This window comes from Primulina eburnea, chromosome 13 (genome assembly GCF_022965805.1).
Source record: "Primulina eburnea isolate SZY01 chromosome 13, ASM2296580v1, whole genome shotgun sequence".
Taxonomy (NCBI): domain Eukaryota; kingdom Viridiplantae; phylum Streptophyta; class Magnoliopsida; order Lamiales; family Gesneriaceae; genus Primulina; species Primulina eburnea.
This window is the reverse complement of record NC_133113.1, coordinates 6,705,505-6,725,592: the sequence shown is the minus strand read 5'-3', so window position 1 is coordinate 6,725,592 and position 20,088 is coordinate 6,705,505. Positions and strand designations below refer to the sequence as shown.

Sequence of the window (20,088 nt, the reverse complement as noted above, 5' to 3'; positions counted from 1 at the left end):
AATTGAAAGCTAATGCAATGGTCGATTGGTTAAGACTCATGATTTGTAGGAGCGGATGTTTAACCCTTCCTAAATTACAACATTCAAGTGTAGTCACAAAAACTGCTTCGAAATATGACTTTCAAAAGCAGTAACGAAACCGCTCCCCATGCACGCATGTAGAAGTAGTGAAGAGAAGCGCTCTTGCAGCCCACATTTAAGAGTGGTTAATATATGCTCCGAATACCTGCAAACAGAAGCTGTTTCGTAAACCGCTCCTAGGTTTCACCTTCTGCCTCGGCTTAAAAACCCTGGCCATATCCATGTCTTACGCTCGGTTGGCAACCGATTTAACATCCTTACTTGCAAGATCGGTTCATGTCCATATCTGATATGAAGACTTCAGATCGGTTTACTTAAACACTCCATCTGAGCATATATTACCGATGTTTCTAACCGGAGCAAAACTAACTTTTTAGAGCGGTGATGATAACATTTACCACCGCTTTGTTCTTCTGTTATAATTGCCCCTGGGAACGGTCGCAACAATTGCGCTTGAGAAACTGTTGCCATATTTGTAGGAGCTGTAGAAAACCACACTTGCAGGTATTGGAGGATAATAATTTAGTCTATTTTTGTCTACATAAATACACAACATAAATACGAAATTTACAAATAATTTTGAGTTTTTCGAGCACTAACTTGAGTTACCTGATATTTTCAATGGTCAAGCTCGAGCTCGAAACTGAATACATGATTAAGTTTAAATCGAACTCGAAACTATAAAATTTAAATCGAGTTGAGTTCGAATAGAATGATACTCGAGTTCGACCCGTGTACACCCTAAATATACATGTACGACCAAAGCCGAGACACAACTATATTTTTATTTCATCCAAATTTTTTTTATTATCAACAATATATTATCAGTCAATCAAATATTATAAAGGAAAAAAGAATTATACATTCGATCTAACTTCTTTGCCACTCTTCAGAGAGATTAACAAATATAGTAGAATTTGGCGATAGACTTCTAAAGCAAAAACCAAAAAGTCGGAATTCGTATCAAGTCAGGGCCTGCGACTACGGACGGCTCCAGTGTTCCCTTTCCCCCTTCCACAAGGCACCGAGTCAACTTTACCCAAAATTCCCCCACAAAGAAGCTAAACAGTTGATTGGAAATGGCGACGCCGATGGTGGAAGACAATTTTGAGGACGACCATCTTTCCTCCATGATTACTGAAGATATCATCCGCGCATCGCGCCTTCTGGACAATGAGACGCGAGTCCTCAAGGTTTCTTCTTGTCCTCCATTTTTGTGGCTATTTTCGGATTATTTATTCAATAATTGAAGTGGATCCATATGTATTGGGATGTTATGTGATTTTTTTTCTTTTTTTACAGGAAGAGTTGCAGAGAACGAATCTAGAGTTGGATTCGTTCAGGGAGAAGATAAAAGAGAATCAAGAAAAAATTAAGCTCAACAAGCAGCTTCCTTACCTTGTTGGAAACATTGTCGAGGTGCGTATCTTCAAGTAGGATTCACCTTATTTATTTTGGTTCCTTTTTTACTTTTTGTGAAGTGTTTTTAAATTAAGTTTTTACAATTTTTTCTTTTTGGCCCGGGGAGGAGTACAATTTGAAAGGAATAGAGGCAACGCAGTTTTTATTGTGGGTTGGGACTTTAGGTTTTGATTAGGAAAGTGAAGGAATAGTTTACAAGGTAACTAGAAAAGTGGATAAAGTGCAATGGCCAATATATTAAGTCCGGCCGTCCAGTTTTTGCGTCAAAACGAGTTGCAGTGGCTTCTCATGGTATATCGTATATCTTTGTTAGAGCACCGCTGCAATAGATTCGATCACCGGCAGTTAACACATCCAAGGAAAGAATTCACAGAGAAGATTAGAAGAAGAACAGAGCGTAGTTGGGATTCTTATTCCTTCTTTTTTGTTTCACTATTTATACTCAGGTGCAAAGTTTGCTACTGCAATTGATTTACAAGTAAAATGGTATTTTGTTTCTTCTACCTTTTACACATTTATTTGCTTGCATACAAATTGAGTCTTGACATTCTAGTATTATTTATGGGCAACAAAATCCACCAATTGTCTCTGTGCTCCTTTCATACGTGTTGACCTTTGTTGGTTTCTTCCTGCACTTCCCCGTATCATATCATTGCCTTCCCCTCTAAAACTCACCTTGCCCTCAAGGTGGAAATCTGGATATAATTGGCGAAAAGAAGCTAAATCCTCCCACGATGTTTCTTCCAGAGGCAGACCCAACCGCTGCATTAATACCTGCGAGGACCAAGAATTCTTAAGACGAACTTTGCGATGATCTGAACAGCCAATGGAGTCAGCAGGGGTTGATTATCCGCGATAGCAACAGGCAGTGGCAAAGAGGGGACCATCTTTGGATTCAGACAAAACATAAGAACGGAAATGTGAAAATCATTATGTATTTTGACCTCCTTCAGTAATTCCAATTTGTAGGTAACCATACCCACTCGATTGATGATTTTGAAGGGCCCATAAAAACGCTTGCTCAACTTAGTAAATTTCTGGTTGCCGAGAGAAGATTGCTTATGGGGGCTGTAGCTTTACATAACACCATTGTCCCACCTCTATAACCTTATCCGAGCGATGTCTGTCAGCATGAAATTTCATTCTTTCTTAGGACCTTCACAGATTGTCACGTAAAATGGAGAGTAATTCATCTCTATCCTGTTACAGCGCATCTGCAGCCTCAATAGAAGCAGACCCAGGAACATATGATGGTATAGATTATGGGGTTGGCCGAGTTGTATGATGACAAGTTTTCTGATTCCACTTTGTATTCTCCTATCTGGGGTAATAATGCACCAACTGTTGTTCCTCGTTTCTTGTCAACACCAGCTGCCGTTCCGCTGTTACTTCCCAATCCACCCGGACCAAAAAAATTTACGCTAGAAAAAACTTATAACAGCAGAGATGCTTTCTCGACGAGCAAAGGGGCTGTGTTATAACTCTGATGAGAAATTTTTTGTTGGTCATAAGTGCAAAGGGCAGTTGTTTCTGTTTGTGACTGAGGAAGAGGAAACCATTGAAGAAGGTGGTGTTGAGGAAATATCTTTTTATCAACCTTCTATGGTCCATGAGCGTGAACTACCTGAAATTAGTCTTCACGCCATGGCTGGTCAAGTTTGCCCTAGGACCTTACGGCTTAAAGGCAAGATCTCGGGGCTGCTGGTGCAAACACTAGTGGATGTGGAGAGTACACACAATTTCACTCAAGAACATCTTGTCAAGTTTTTGAAGATTCCTATTGTTACTTAATCTCATTTTTCGGTTTTGATTGGCAATGGGGAGTTAGTGGAGTGTCGAGGGTTACTGCCCGAAGAAAACCTTTCAATTGAATGATGAGCCATTTGAGGTGATTTTTTATGTGTTGCAGTTGCATGGGGTAGAGGTGGTTTTATGGGTTCAATGGTTTCAGATCTTGGGTCAAATAATCATGGACTATGAGCAGCTCTATATGGAGTTTTTGTATGATGGCAAATCAGTTCGCTTGCAAGGCCAGCCGTTGTTACAGGTGGAGGAAGTTCAATCACACGAACTCCGGCGGTTGACACAGACTGAGAGTATTGCCCAATTTTTTCAACTATTTTCTATATCTGTTTCAGCTACTGCCATTACTCACATTCAATCGACACCAGAGTCATTAGCATCTCTCCTTGAGTCGTATCAGGATGTCTTTATGGAACCTAATAACTTGCCACCTATGTAGCACGGATACCTTGAAATTTTTTTTTTGAAGTATCGGATACGGATACGACACGGATACGGATACGATACGCGGATACGCGTGTCGGATACCCCAAAATCCGTGTCGTTGACTTTGTTTAGGGTTGACCAGTCGGATACGTTTTGGACACGGCGAGGACACGCCATGGATACGGCGTGGATACGTTTTTCGGATACGTTTGGGCAAAATTGTAAATTTTTAGAAGTTTTAGAGGCTAATTAAAAAAATTAAAATTGCTAAGGACTAAAAGGAAAATACTTTAACATATATTGGGCTGGGCTTTTAAATTCCAATATACATTCGTCTCTTTCTTTCTCTTTCTGCTGAAGCCTCTCAACGTGATATAGCGTCGCCCTTCTTCTCTATTTCTGCCACTGCTACTGCTGCCGCTGCCGCTGCTGCCGCTGTCGTCGCCGCCGCCGCCGCTGTCGTTGCCGCCGCCGCCGTCTCCGTCGCCGCATATTACATCTATCTTTATGATTTTTATTTTTCAATATTAAATTTATATAAAGTATAAATATATATAATATTATATATATTTTAATGATTGTCGTATCTTAGCCGTATCGTGTCCTATATTTTCAAAAATTGACGTATCGCCGTATCCGTATCGTATTCGATACGATACTCGTACCCGTATCCATGCAACATAGCTTGCCACCCCATCTCACTATTGATTGCTCTATTCGTTTACTTCCTCACGCCCAACCAGTTAATGTTAAGCCTTATAGATATGCTCACTCTCAAAAGGCTGAGATAAAAAAGCTTGTTATTGAGCTCGAATCGGGCATCATTCACCATAGTCAATGTTCTTTTTTGTCTCCGGTCCTTTTGGTAAAAAAAGAAATGGCACTTGGTGTTTCTTTGTTGATTATAGAGCCCTTAACCATGTCACCACTAAAGATAAGTTCTTATCCCTACGATATATGAACTCTGGGATGAATTGAATGGTGCAACTATCTTTTCTAAGCTTGATTTACGGGATGGCTATTACCAGATCCGTGTTAACCCCTTTGGTATTCACCCATGATGGCCGTTTGGAATTAATTGTTATGCCGTTTGACCTCACTAACGCCCCCGACACTTTTCAAGCTTCCATGAATCTTATTTTCAAACCATTTCTTCGTAAGTTTGTGATTGTATTCTTTGACAATATTTTAGTTTATAGTCAATCTTTTCCTGATCATCTTATTCATCTTACAACTGTCTTACAATACCACTTGATGATTCTTTTTTTTGAAACAATCCAAATGTTCATTTGCTCAAACCTCTATTGTTACCTTGGGCATATAGTTTCTGCTCACGGTGTTCAACTGGATCCCGCAAAACTGCTGGTTGTGCTTTCTTTGTCAGTACCTAAGGATTTGAAGGCTTTGAGGGAGTTCGTAGGGCTTTCGGGGTTCTATAGAAAATTTGTTCGGGGCTATGCCACTGTTGCTTATCCACTCACCGAGCTTCTAAAAAAAGATAACTTCACTTGGTCCCTAGCAGCCCAAGATTCTTTTAATTAGCTCAAACAAGCTCTCGTTCACGCCCCTTTCTTAACCTTGCCGAATTTTTTCTTACCCTTTCAAATTCAAACAAACGCATCTGGAATGGGCATAGGAGCTGTTTTGTTGCAGCAATACCACCCCATTGCTTATTTCAGTAAAAAACTCCCTTCCCACTTGCTTAATGCATCCACTTATGTCTGGAACCGTTACCCAGGCTGTACTTAAATGGCGCCAATATCTATTGAGTCATCATTTTTCTATTTTAACGGATCACTATAGCCTCAAAAAAGAAATATTAAACCAAGTTATTCACACTCCCGAGCAACAAAAATATCTCATTAAACTCTTGGGGTATGATTTTGATATCACCTATCATTCTGGAAAATCTAGTATTGTGGCGGACGCCTTATCTCGAAAGTTTGAGCCCGACCCTTCTTTACCTTCTAGCAATGATCAACTTTTTGCTTTCTCCATACCTATTTTCTAGTTTATCGAACAACTTAAAGCAGAAGTAATCTCCGACCCTTATCACCATAACCTTCTTTCCACCCCGACCACTTCTTTACATACTCCATTCTACATCCGGGATGGGTTGGTTTATAAAGGCCATATGATTTGTCTCAGCCCTTCTTCACCCATTATCCCCAAAGTATTATTCGAGTTCCATAACACACCGGTTGCGGGTCATGGAGGGGTGCGCAACACGCTGGCTCGTATTGTTCCGGGGTTTTACTGGGTGAAGATGAAACACGATATTTGGAATTACGTGGCAGCATTTTCTGTGTGTCAGCAGACCAGATATAGCACGTAGAAATCTTGTGGGTTATTACAGCCTTTCCCGATCCCAAGGAATGTGTGGGACGATATTTCTATGGATTTCATTACGGGGCTTCCTTCTTCCAATGGATTTACTGTCATTTTGGTGATGGTCGATAAGCTTTCCATGTATGCGCATTTTGGCACCCTTAAGTATGGTTTTACAACCTTGACAGTGACCTCCTTGTTTGTTGAGATTGTGGTAAAACAACATGCTTTTCCAAAGAGTATTGTTGTTTTGGACAGAGACCCCGTCTTCTTTAGCAAGTTTTAGTCCGAGTTGTTCAAGTTCAGTGGCACTTCTTTGGCTATGTATAGTGGGCAGATGGAGGTCCTTAACCGATGTTTGGAGCAATACTTGCGAGTGTTTGTGATGCATCTACCTGCAAAATGGTCTCGCTACTTGGCCAACCCCATAGCTTGAATTAATAATTGCGGCCTATAAACCTAGGTTTCCTTTTGATATGCAAAAAGTTTATTGTGTAACTTTTTCATTATTATAATAAATTTAGTTTTCTATCAAAAAAAAGAATTAATGATTGCGGCCTATAAACTTGGGTTTCCTTCCGAGTATCACCACGTAACCCAAAGACAAAACAAAACTAATCAATACATGTTCTGGCACTCTAGAATATCATTAGCAAGTTGTTCGAATTGATGTTGATAGGTAACCAAAGTTCTTGTTTGCGTGAGCTTACTAAGTTTTCCAAAATGATCCTCATACTCGAACGGACCAAAACGTTTGGTGATCGCAACTAAAAATCCAGGCCAGCCGTGAATCAACCCATTTCTACTCATCCAGTCAAACTAGTCTAAGGCATCCCCATCATAATGAAAAGAAGAAACAATTAAGCGCTGAGGTTCAGGCGTTTGGTTATAATCAAAGTACCTCTGGATTCGTGCAACCCAAGCTGATGGATTATCTCCTGAAAACTGCGGAATATCCACACACATCGACTTAGAGAATGGCGGAAACTCACGAGCATTGTCAGATCGGGATTGAGGCGAAACAGGAGGTGGTTGTGGAGTCTGCATCGACATCGAAGGATGTCATCTCCGTTGCTGCTCAACCTTACCATCAAGTGCCTGTAATCCAACAGTAAGCTCCTTCACCGAAGTCGTCAATGAATCGAGACTCAAATTCTGTTTTTCAACAAGAATCACCTGCGATTCCTGAAGTGCAGTGAGCTTCGCTTGATTTTCCTCCAATCGAGCAAACCTAGTTCCTTCCTCCGTTTAAGACGAGAGCACCAATGTTAGAGCACCGCTTCAATAGATTCGATCACTGGCAGTTAACACATTAAGGAAAGAGAATTCACACAGAAGATTGGAGAAGATTAGAAGAAGAACAGAGGGTAGAGCTAAAAATATGGGATTTTTATCCTTTTTTTTTGTTTTGACTATTTATACTCAGGTACAAAGTTTGCTGCTCTAATCGATTTACAAGTAAAATCGTATTTTGTTTCTTCTACGCTTTACACATTTATTTGCTTGCATACAAATTGAGTCTGAACGTTCAAGTATTATTTATGGCTAATAAAAACAACCAATTGTCCCGGTGCTCCTTTCATATGTGTTGGCCTTTGTTGGTTTCTTCCTGCACTTCCCCGTATCATATATCTTCTAATCAGTGTCGGAGTTTTATAGTATTTTTAGGATTTGTTACCATGGATGCTACGTGAAACAGATTTTTGGGAGATGAGAATGTACTGACCTTATAAGGGTTTAAAAAGTTCTTATGGACAAGCTTTATGACCTTTCAGTGGCTATGTTGATTTCGTGCTTTGCTCTCAATGGCTGTGTCTTGAGGTCCAATCTGTGCATTTTCTATTTCCAAGTGTTCCATGCAATTTCACTTATGTTACAAATTGGCTTGTTACTGTGGAGTTAATGGGTTCTGACTTTCGTTAGATTTTGGAGATGAACCCTGAGGAAGAGGCTGAAGAAGATGGTGCTAATATTGATCTTGACTCACAAAGGAAGGGAAAATGTGTTGTGCTAAAAACATCTACACGCCAGGTTAAATAGAATACTCCTATGCATCTCTAACTCTCATTTTCTTTCAATCTCTTCTTGTTCTTGTGCATGTGTGGTTATGACCTATGGGGGATTTTGTGTGAATTTTTTTACTTTCAATGGTTTCAATCCAGTGCGTTTCCTTTTTATTACTATTGTTATTTTTCTAAGAAAATATTAACCTGAGGCTTTTGATATGCATTTTTGTCTTTCGAACTCTTTCAATTGATAGGTGTTTTTCCGTCAAAATTCATTTTAGAAAAATGTGCTAATAAAATTTTACTCTATACACGCGTGGAAATATCGAAATGAAATAATTCTTTAGATTTTTCCTTTTTCTTAAAAACCTCTAATCTAGATTTCTACGCCATATGGAGCCCATGAATGTGTCTACTCTTTTGAAAAGTGTATTAATTTTTTAGTTTATGAAATGCAGACAATTTTTCTGCCCGTAGTAGGCCTGGTCGATCCTGATATGTTGAAGCCTGGTGATCTGGTTGGAGTAAACAAAGACAGTTATCTCATCTTGGACACTTTGCCATCTGAGTATGATTCTCGAGTGAAAGCTATGGAGGTTGATGAAAAACCGACTGAAGACTATAATGATATCGGTGGCTTGGAGAAACAGGCAAGCTTATCCCGCTAGGGTCTATTAATAAGATACAAATTCTTCTTGGGAATCTTTTTCAGGCATATTTTGTTGTTAACTATTCTATTATTTGTAAATAATGTTTAATTGCTTGTGAGGCTGGACTTAACCTATTTTGTCTTTGGAGGTCTTGGCTGATGCTTTATTTCAAGAGACCACCAACTTGCTTGATAAAGCAGAATTTAATAGAATTAATTGATACTGACAAATGAAAGTTACTTTTTATGATTCAAGATGAAAATATTTGACTAATACTATTTGATTTTTTATTTTGCTGCAGATTCAAGAATTGGTCGAGGCAATTGTATTGCCCATGACACACAAAGAGAGATTTCAAAAATTGGGAATTCGTCCGCCGAAAGGAGTCCTTTTATATGGTCCCCCTGGGACAGGGAAAACTCTTATGGCCCGTGCATGTGCCGCCCAAACTAATGCTACTTTTCTGAAGCTGGCAGGTCCCCAGCTTGTGCAGGTTGGGCATTTTCATACTTTCTTGTCAATGATCTGATGGTATACTTTCTCTAGCAGGCAATTTGTATAATCTAATTTTTTAAAAATGCTATTTTTACTATATTACAATCTCTGCCTATAAGGCTTTTACAACAAACAACCTTAATAAAGGTTCGAAGTAAAATTTAGTCTTCAAATCTTCAACTTTAAGCAGCAAGTTGTGAACCCTGCTTCTCGTATGCCTTTAAGGTCGGTTTAGATCTTTCTAAATGTGGATATATAAACCACTGTTTGTAAATAGGATTGATTTTCGAGACTCTCAATTTGAGTTTTTATTAACTTAATTTTCTTTTTTAATATTAAAAGATAATTAGCAGATGACATGATATAATCGAAATGTGGATCATAAATATAATCATAAGACATAGACTTACATGATTTTGCAGAAATATGAGAATAGAACTTGAGAGAGAATGCTTCAAAATAATAGACTTTGTATTCAGAAAGAGAAAGTAGTATTTTTGGTGTGTGGATCACAAAGGGAATCCACTCCTTTAAAAAAAGTTAAATAGTAGTTCCACTTACTGCCTCTAAAAACATGACACATAAAAGATAGACACGTACAAACCGATAAGAAAGCATCTACAATAATTTACATCAACAATTCAAACTTTCTTTTTTTGATAAGAAACATAATTATATTATTTGGAAATTTATCAATTACAAGTAGCGGACTAGTGGTTCACCGTAGGAAATATTCAAACACACTTTAGCAATAAACATAAGTCAAGTCCCTTAGGAGATCTAATATTGATAAGCTTCGGAAATCTTTATGCATCCCAATCCAGCTCACTATGTTGAACTTGATCTTCTCCCAACACTCATCCGCATTGTATTCCACCTCTTCAAATATTCTACGATTTCTCTCTAGCCAGATGCCCCAGCACATACCATGGATCACCACCCTCCAAAAAACTCTTCCTTTTTTTCCAACGTATTGTCCCAAATCCGTATTGAACAAATCTGTTGTTGTCTTTGGTAACACCCAAACAAACTTCAATTCTGTCAAAGCCCTTGACCACAGTTCGTTGCTGAACGTACAGTGAAGCAGCATATGATCTTGCGATTCCAGCCCATTACGACACAACACACACCAACCGGGAGAAAGAGCACAATTAGGCCATCTCTTTTGCATCAACTCTGAAGTCGGTAACTTACCAAGAATAGCCGTCCAAGAAAAAATCTGAATCTTTGAAGGAATAGGAGTCTTCCAAATGATTTTATGAAACGCAAAATTTTGATTGTGGAAGGAGCAAAAAAAAGACTTGACCGTGAACTTCCCCGACGGGTCTCCTTCCCAAACTTTAAAATCATCAACCCCTTCTACAATCCTAACCATTTCTAATATTCCTAACAAAGATGACAACTGAACCGCCTCCTCCTCGCGGAGAAGCCGACGAAAATGCAAGTCCCAAGAATAAGTATTTGATACAATGTCGAAAGTGTAAAAATATGATATTGGCAAACTACTAGCTGAAGTTACACGAAATAAAGAGGGGTACAAATCACGAAAAGCAACCTCCCCCCACCAAACATCCTCCCAGAACCTGATTCTATTCCCCCCTCTAACCTCTAATCTAACTAGTTGGTGATAAGTCGGGTAAGTACTTGAGATAAATTTCCACGGACATTTAAACGTCACATTCTTCGCCAAACCTGCATCCCAACCATTATCTTGCAGCCCATATTTGCTCAATATTATTCTTTTCCACAACGGGTCGTTTTCCTCGCTAAACCTCCACCACCATTTTGCCAAAAGCGATATGTTCCTCAAACAAATGTTTCCTATACCCAAACCTCCTTTCTCTTTCGGTTTACAAACTTGTTCCCACTTTACCATATGACAATGTGATTCATCCTCGTTTCCATCCCACAAAAAATCTCTCATTATCTTTTCCATCTTCCCCGCCACTCCTTTCGGTACCCTGAAAAGTGATAGAAAGTATATAGGCAGAGCATTTAACACCGAAGCAATCAGTACACTTCTTCCCCCTTTTGACAAAAACACCTTTTTCCACGATGCCAATTTACGTGTAAGTCCGACCAATACCGGATCCCAAAAAGAAGCTTTCAATGGGTTACCCCCTAAAGGAACTCCCAAGTATGTGATTGGCCATTTTTCCCTTCGGCAGCCAAGCCTCTGTGCTATCTCCTCCTCTTCGAGTTCGTCTTGACAAACGCCCAATAAAGCACTCTTATCCCAATTTATCCTAAGTCCTGACATAGCACAAAATGACTCCAAAATTTGGACCAAGAATTTTAAATGTACCTCTTTTTGAACAAAAAACAATGTGTCATCCGCGAATTGTATATGAGATACCTCCACCCTATCTCTGCCCACCTCGAAACCTTTTATTAATTCCGCATCTTTTGCTTTGTCAATCAAACTCCCCAAAACATCAACTACCATGTTGAACAAAAAAGGTGACAACGGATCTCCCTGACGAAGTCCTCTACCTGCTTGAAATTTCCCCCTCGGTCTTCCATTAATCATGATCGAAAACGAGACATTAACAACAATTCAAACTTTGAGTCATGGGTTCCAGATCATCTTCCCATTATGCATTCAATAATGCAAAAATGTCATCATCTCCATCATACGGATCTTGAGCATCTTGCTCTGGATTATCTTGATCTTTCATCGGAGTATCATCTTCAGTCTTTTCTTTTCCTTTTGAGGAGGTCGAGGTCGATGCCTGAGTTGATAAATTTGATTTTTCACCAAATACTTCAGAAAACATAAAAGTAATGGTATTTTTATCCAAATGTTGGAAAATCTCTTTAAGTAATGTAGTCTGATATGAGATGTCATGATTTAAATTTTTCATAGTCTCTCTGGCTGGTCCTAAAGCAATTACCCCTCGTCGATCATAAAACTTTTCCTTCTGCGAAGAAGTCTCTTTTCCCCACCATTTTATTAAAATTTTTCTGATTAAGATAGTACGGGCGAATTTGATTTCGAACTTTTCTTTAACCATTTCTTGGAGTCCATATTCCCATCGTATGATCCAGGGAATATTATAATTTATAGCAAATTGAATCATGGCTGTCAATCCATCAAATTGTATATTTGCTTGTTGAAATTTAATCCATATATTTTTAACATTTCTCGGAAGAATAGAGGGCATTACCCCCCATGAAAAGAAGAAAGTTTTAAACCAAGTAGGGATAAACTGATGAATATCATATAATTGGAATTTTATCCACCAAGAATGTTTGCGTTGAGAACTCTCGTATATAAGAGTTGTATCCCAGGCCATGATATAATCATGATAATTGAACATATTTGGCATTGCCTGAAAAGTGTTCAATTGCCTAGCTTGACCAAGAGGTAAACCCCAATTAGCTGCTGGGATAATTTTCTTTATAATCATTTTAGAAAATGCGAAATCTCTGTTGCGATCCATATGTTGTATTTCAACTGAACCAGTTTCTACTAGGATTGTTTCAAAATAATCTCTAGTTTTTCTTCCCAATATGGGTTGTAAATCTTTAATTAAATAGCTTTGAGCTATATGGATTGGTGATAGACCTTTTAGGTCTTTATCAACATGACAACAATTTAGACATCCTGAAATTAAGTAGGGATATTTTAATTCTTCTTTTGAACCTTTTAATGCAAATATTGCATTATTATAATAATGAATTTCATATGCAGCAGGATCGTCTGAGAATTCTTTAATAGGGTCAAATTTCTCTTCCTCTGTAGTAGCCATATTAGGCTGGGAAACTGTTGCACCTCTTTTAAAAGGTGGTTTATTCATGGGTTTTTTTCCCGTTGCTGGCCTCTTTAGGATTGTCTTCCAAGGTGGATCCTTGCAAAAATTCTCTAGTTAGAAAATCTAATAAAGAATTAGATTTTCCAGAGATATGTTCAATATCAAAATCAAAACATGCTAATATAGCTTGCCATCTAGCAAATATTTGTTTTGATGCTATTACTTTAACATCTTTTAAAAGAATATCTTTGGCAGATTTACAATCTACTCTTAATAAAAACTTCTTATTTAAGAGATCACTTTCAAATTTTGTAATACATTTAACAATTGAAAGAATTTCTTGCTTTATTGTAGAATAATTCTTTTGAGTATTATTCCAAGTTCCAGAAATATATCTGACAAGAATTTCTTTAGATGTATTATCTATTTTTTGTTTAAGTATTCTTCCATATCCAATATCAGAGGCGTTTGTTTCAACTATTTTCAATGCTTCAGGATTAGCAATAACTCGTTCTTTTATTTTTTGTATTGCTAAAGTATGACTATTAGTCTATGATTGAGGATTTTTCTTCAACCTTTGAAATAATAATTTACAGTCTTGAGCGAGATCTTTATAAAAATCTCCTATGTAATTAAGACTTCCAAGAAATCTTTGTAATTGATTTATATCAGTGATTTTATCAGGGAATTTATCAGCAAAAAAAATTGCTCTTTCTATAGGAATCATTATTCCATTTTCAATATAATGTCCTAAAAATTTTATTTTAGTTTGAAAAAGTTTTACCTTTTTTTGATTTACTGCCAATCCAGCTTTTTTAGTTGCTTGAATAAATATATTAAAATGTTTAAAATGTTGATCAATATTATCGGAATATATAAGAACATCATCTATATAAACTATGATATAATCTATATATGAATTATAAATTTCATTCATTATATTTTGAAATTCCATTGGAGCATTTTTTAATCCAAATGGCATTACATTCCATTCATAATGTCCAAATGTTACTGTAAAAGCTGTTTTATATTTATCTTCTTCTTTTAGAAGGATTTGATAAAATCTTGATTTTAAATCAAAAGAAGAAAATACTTTTCCTTTGAATAATCTATTTAATAGATCTCTTTTATTTGGTAATGAATGTTTTATCCATTTTAATGCTTTATTAAGCGGTTTATGATTAATAACAAGTCTAGGAGCTCCTCTTTCTATTTCAGCTGCATTTTCTACCTAGAAAGCTGGACAACTCCAGGAGCTATTACTTGGTCTAATTAAATTCTTTTAAGAAAAATATCTATTTCTTCTTTGCAATAATTTAAAAGTCTAGGCCCCATAGCGATAGGCCTTGCTTTTGTAGGAATTTTATCCTCATTAAAATCATCTGTATAAGGAAGACTAACTTGATGTTTTTTCCTATTCCAAAAAGCATTAGGAACATATGCACATATTTCTTTAGAAATAGTTTCTGAAATAATTTTTATTTTTTCTTGAATTTTTTTCAGAATTTATTTTTTCTTTAATATTTTTAAAAAGAATTTCATCTTTTAATGAAATAACAAAATTTTCTTTATTAGTTACTTTTATCTTTAAAATATTGTTTTTTCTTTTTAAAAATAAATCTTTTTCTTTTCTTATCCCTTTTAGGATATTGTATTGATTGAAAACCTATTTGTTCACAAAAGTCACCGATAATATTTCGGTTTTCTTCTTTGTGCATATCAAGTTGTCTTTTTAACTTGATATCATTGCCAAGAGATATCTCTTCGGCAGTTATTTTTGCAGATAAATCTCCGTAAGTAAGAATGCTCCAATCTATAGAGTTTGTTGGAGATTTAGATTTTAATCTATTTTTAACTCTTTCACCAAAAAGAACTGAAAGTTCAGAAATAAATTTTTCTTTCCAGAAATTTGCATTGCAATCATTTCTGGTTAAAACTTTTGTCATAAACACATCTTTATACCATATAAATTCAGGTAGCATTGAACATCTCAAATTCATTAATTGCTCTTGAGATCTATCTAATTGAAGCTCATTAGCTCCAATAAAATTTGATAGAATAATATAAATAAGTGTATTAACTGCATCTGACTCTTCTCTTTCATTAAGCTCAATTATAGAAGAGTTAATAATTTTATTTTTTGCATCTTTTGAGAGATAAAAATCCCACCAACCTTGAAGTTGGCCAGTAAAACCAGTAATAATGGCTTGAGCAATTTGCCTATCATTATTATCTTTTATTTTTGCGGCAGAAGAGTATATTAACATTTGTTTAATAACAGTTTTAATCTGATATTCAGACTTTCCATAATATTCCATTCAGTGATGGCTTCCCCATTAAACTGAACATAATCTTTGTTTTCTTCTATTTTAAGATCTATAGGTGTTGCCTTTTTATAAAAAAGTTTTACAATTGATACTTTATGCATTTTATTAATTTGCATCTCATCTTCAAACGCCTTTTTATAAAAAAGTTTTACAATTGATACTTTATGCATTTTATTAATTTGCATCTCATCTTCAAACGAACTTGAAGAATTTTCAAGTTGTTCGTCTTTGGTAATTACCGAAATAGAACCCTTTCCTTTTATGTTAATTTTTTGTAATCGATCTATTAGACTTTCCATAAAATCCTCATCTTTTTTAGAACTTACAAGAAATTTTTCTTGTTTAAGATTAGGAGGAGATTTTATCATTAAAGTTTTTGAACATTCTCCACTAGAAATGTCTTTTTTAGATTTTGATAAAATTTTTCTATTCTAGTAGTTTGATTTCTTAAAGAGTGTAGGGTAAGATTAGTACAATTATTTTGTTGAATAATATGATCAAAATTACCATTTCCTAACTCAGTTTTTATAGGAGAGGCATATATTTCTTTATTTCCTTTTTTAATCTGTAAAGTCGTAAAGGGGGGATGAATCTCAAAAGATTCTTCACCCGTTTCATGAACATACAATTTATATGTAGATTCAAGAGTATTTATAAAAGACTCATCTTTAAAATTTGGAAATATTTTATTTCTTGCTGTAAAATAAAATTTTTCTATCCATTTGAAAAAATCTAAATTTGATTGAGTTTCTTTAATCCACTCTTCATATCTTGAAGAATATAGATTTTGTTGTTTGAGTTTAAACAACTTGAAAACCATTTTTTCTTATCTTTATTTTTAATTTTTTCTAAACTTTTTTGAATAAAAATATGATTTCTAATAACCATAACATTATAACCCATATCAGAAAAAGTAGGGGAATTAGATTTTCTAATATTAACAGAATAACTTCTTTGAAATCGAGAAGTACTAGATTCAGGAAGATCAACCTTATATTCTGGTTGAGATATATTATCATTAGTCTTTTGAAGACCAGATACACTAATCTTTTCAAAATCAGATATGGAAGAAGTAGAATTTCTACTTTCTTCTGGGAGTTTAATTCGTAAATGTCTTTGGATGAGAATATTATTTCAACATCACCATCTACATATTGAACTATACTTTCTAGTTTTCTAGATTCTTCTTTAACAGTAGGAGAAATATTCTCCATTTTCCGGATTCTGGCAAAGTAAATTGATTCCAATTTATTGTTTTGGGAATCATGATATTACTTTTATTAATATCAGTTATAAAGAGTGTAGTTTCACCTCTTTTTGAACTAATTTGATTAGTATTAATTCTAAAATTAGAAATAGTCGAATTCATTACTTTATAACAAATTCTATATAATAAAACAACATTTTCTGTTCCATCTATCATATCGAAGCCTTCGGTCTTTATATTTAATGTAAGGGCTTTCATGATATTTGGATCAGAAAGAGAGATTGGAAAATTAGGAAAACAGCCGGTCTTTCACATAATGAGGACTCTACTATTCCTTATAAGGAATCTTCAAATTTGTTATGCCTAAGGCCGAAGTATTTAATCCTAATCTAGTGAGCGGTTTTAAACCTACTTGAATCATACCTAGATGCATAAATCTATAAGATTTCATATGAATATTTATAAGATTTTGAGATAACAGACTGAAAGAATCATAACCTCCTTTTAGAGGAATAGCTTCTTCTATAGTTTTAATTATATAATCAGATTTAAATTAAATCCATTAGATCTATATATCTTCGTATTAGAAGATACTGGTAATTTCCAGTTTTGAATATTCTTTTCAAAATTTTCAGAAATAATTAATTCTTTATTCTTAGTATTACTATTTGAAGATTTATTTTTTGTACAAGATCTTATTATTTTATCCATTAAGAATTAAGTAGATATTGTCAAGGATTTACACCAATCTTACCCTTTGGCTTTACAGGCTTTACGGAACCCGACTTAAGGATTTCTCCTGGGTAGAGCTACCTTCTTCTTTATAAGATAAAAGATTAGGATATATTACAAAAATAAAACTTTATTGAAGTCTGCCTATAAGGCTTTTACAACAAACAACCATAATAAAGGTTTGAAGTAAATTTAGTCTTCAAATCTTCAACTTTAAGCAGCAAGTTGTGAACCCTGCTTCTCGTATGCCTTTAAGGTCAGTTTAGATCTTTCTAAATGTGGATATATAAACCATTGTTTGTAAATATGATTGATTTCGGGATCTTTTAATCGATTTTCAAGATTCTCAATTTGAGTTTTTATTAACTTAATTTTCTTTTTTAATATTAAAAGATAATTAGCAGATGCATGATATAATTAAAAGGTGGATCATAAATATAATCATAAGACATTTACTTACATGATTTTGCAGAAATATGAGAATAGAACTTGAGAGAGAATTCTTCGAAATAATAGACTTTGTATTCAGAAAGAGAAAGTAGTATTTTTGGTGTGTGGATTACAAAGGGAATCCACTCCTTCAAAAAAACTTAAACAGTAGTTCCACTTACTACCTCTAAAAACATGACACGTAAAAGATAGACACGTACAAACCGATAAGAAAACATCTACAATAATTTACATCAACAATTCAAACTTTGAGTCATGAATGCAAAAATGTTATCATCTCCATCATACGGATCTTGAGCATCTTGCTCTGGATTATCTTGATCTGTCATCGGAGTATCATCTTCGGTCTTTTCTTTTCTTTTTGAGGAGGTCGAGGTCGATGCCTGAGTTGATAAATAATGCAATAGTGCAACAGTTTCCCAGCCTAATATGATGCATCGAGTCTCTGATGTGGTCCAACTGTTGCTTGCTGCAATATTTTTTTCTTTTGTTTCGCATGCTCTATAAAAAAGACTTTTGTGCATTTAGATGTTCATTGGGGATGGAGCAAAACTTGTTCGTGATGCTTTTCAACTTGCCAAAGACAAGTCTCCTTGTATCATTTTTATTGATGAGATTGATGCAATTGGTACAAAGCGTTTTGATAGGTAAGCACATACTTTCCCAGTAAATGTTCCATGATCTTGTCTTCTGCACTCCTAACTGTTAGGGTTTGGAGGTTCTTGAGGGCTATGATGCAGTGTTGGTTACACTCACAAATTATGTGATATTCTGCAGTGAAGTTAGTGGGGATAGAGAAGTGCAGAGGACTATGTTAGAATTGCTCAATCAGCTTGATGGTTTTAGCAGTGACGAGAGTATAAAGGTTTCTACTCTACCACTTTCATTTCCTCACTTTCATTTTACTTTGCTTTCCTTCATTTACTTTGTGATTCATAAAATCAGTCTGAAGCTTCTGACATTGAATTTGTTTACTGCATTATGATTTTTGTCTTTGTTACTTATTTTGGCGTGCAACACTTTTAATTATTCAGGTGATTGCAGCAACAAATCGAGCTGATATCTTAGATCCTGCCTTAATGCGGTCTGGTCGGTTGGATCGAAAAATTGAATTTCCCCATCCTACCGAGGAAGCTAGGGCTCGCATTTTGCAGGTTTACCATCCGACTTGGGAACTTTTTTTTTTGAGTTTGAGTGTATCTTGCTAATATTGGGTGGGCTTGTATATTCGATTTCTTCTTTACCAATATGATACTTTGTTTTCAAAAATTCTAACTTATGGTTATTATCTTGTCATAGATTCACTCTAGAAAGATGAATGTCCATCCAGATGTCAATTTTGAGGAGCTTGCTCGCTCAACTGATGACTTCAATGGGGCACAACTCAAAGCTGTTTGTGTGGAAGCGGGCATGTTGGCCCTTCGTCGTGATGCCACTGAGGTAATAATATTTGATTTTATTTGTTAAGTGTTTTTTCCTGATTTTTCCCACATATATATATTTTTTCATTGTAAACTAAGCACACGGTTAACACGGCAACAAGTCCAGAGTTTTTCAGAAACATAGGAAAAGAATCAACTAGAAGATATGCCAGTTTAACTCATTTTTATCAGCCAACAGTTTTTTAGGTGTAGCGGTGGCCCGTTCGATTTTCTTGCATCTTGTATCTAAATTGGTCAAGATAAACTAACATTTTATAATTTTCGATTTATTCACGTGTTTCATCTATTTTCCAGGTTAACCATGAAGATTTTAATGAAGGTATAATCCAAGTTCAAGCCAAAAAGAAAGCCAGCCTAAATTACTATGCCTAGACTTTAAACATGGTATAGTGTCAAGCTTTTTTGGGTGCAAGCTTGGGAAAGGAAAAACAACGTTCCAACATCGAATGACTCCCTGGTCCAAGGCATGAATTACGAAGTGTCTCATGTCGTCACTATCCGGCTTTTTTTTCTATCACAGCGGTGAGTATGTGATTGTTTTTGTTCACTGTGCTCCAGGATGATGTATGAGGGTTTATTCTTCTTAAAGTGGGTTGAATGCGAGTAGATTCGATCATATTGTTCACCACAGCCCTTTAAAGCTAGGTTGTGGCATGAATTTTTACGGCTTACTAGTGAATCTCGATCTGGATTTAGAAGACATCATATTCAGAATATGGAATGAATGAAGAAATTTTTAATAAACCACCTGACCCATATGAAGTTATCTCCGTTGTTCGATCGGATCAAGGAAGATATGGGCTGTTATTTTCGAAAAATAAAGTGAGATTCAAATTGTTTGGCTCCTCTCGAATTTACTTATTATTTATCTTATAATGATTTGTTTTCGATAGGAGTGGTGGATGTCAAATTTCAGTTATAGCATGTTTTGACAAACTAAGGTGAATGAGTGAGGCTAAGCTAT

General features: G+C 35.6%; 2 protein-coding genes across 2 annotated transcripts; one reads left to right on the top strand and one right to left on the bottom strand.

Moving 5' to 3' along the window:
• Window positions 1-996: 996 nt before the first annotated feature.
• LOC140809711 (26S proteasome regulatory subunit 6A homolog) lies at window positions 997-19,866 on the top strand. Its single transcript, XM_073167421.1, has 10 exons — window positions 997-1,274; window positions 1,384-1,500; window positions 7,984-8,091; window positions 8,525-8,716; window positions 9,018-9,209; window positions 18,211-18,329; window positions 18,460-18,547; window positions 18,717-18,836; window positions 18,982-19,122; window positions 19,419-19,866. Exons 1-10 carry the CDS (start codon window positions 1,161-1,163, stop codon window positions 19,494-19,496), a joined length of 1,269 nt encoding a protein of 422 aa, XP_073023522.1. The 5' UTR covers window positions 997-1,160; the 3' UTR covers window positions 19,497-19,866.
• Window positions 9,230-13,216, bottom strand: LOC140809712 (uncharacterized). The gene is made up of 2 exons (XM_073167422.1): window positions 11,775-13,216; window positions 9,230-9,861 (listed from the first exon to the last, which is right to left on the bottom strand). Exon 1 carries the CDS (start codon window positions 13,009-13,011, stop codon window positions 11,806-11,808), a length of 1,206 nt encoding a protein of 401 aa, XP_073023523.1. The 5' UTR covers window positions 13,012-13,216; the 3' UTR covers window positions 9,230-9,861; window positions 11,775-11,805.
• Window positions 19,867-20,088: the final 222 nt, after the last annotated feature.

Coding starts and splice junctions, on each gene's coding strand:
- LOC140809711 (XM_073167421.1), top strand. CDS start 1,161: ATGGCGACGCCGATGGTGGAAGACAATTTTGAGGACGACCATCTTTCC. Junction 9,210..18,210: donor CAGGTCCCCAGCTTGTGCAG/GTTGGGCATTTT, acceptor TTGTGCATTTAG/ATGTTCATTGGGGATGGAGC. Junction 18,548..18,716: donor GCAGTGACGAGAGTATAAAG/GTTTCTACTCTA, acceptor TTAATTATTCAG/GTGATTGCAGCAACAAATCG.
- LOC140809712 (XM_073167422.1), bottom strand. CDS start 13,011: ATGAATAAACCACCTTTTAAAAGAGGTGCAACAGTTTCCCAGCCTAAT.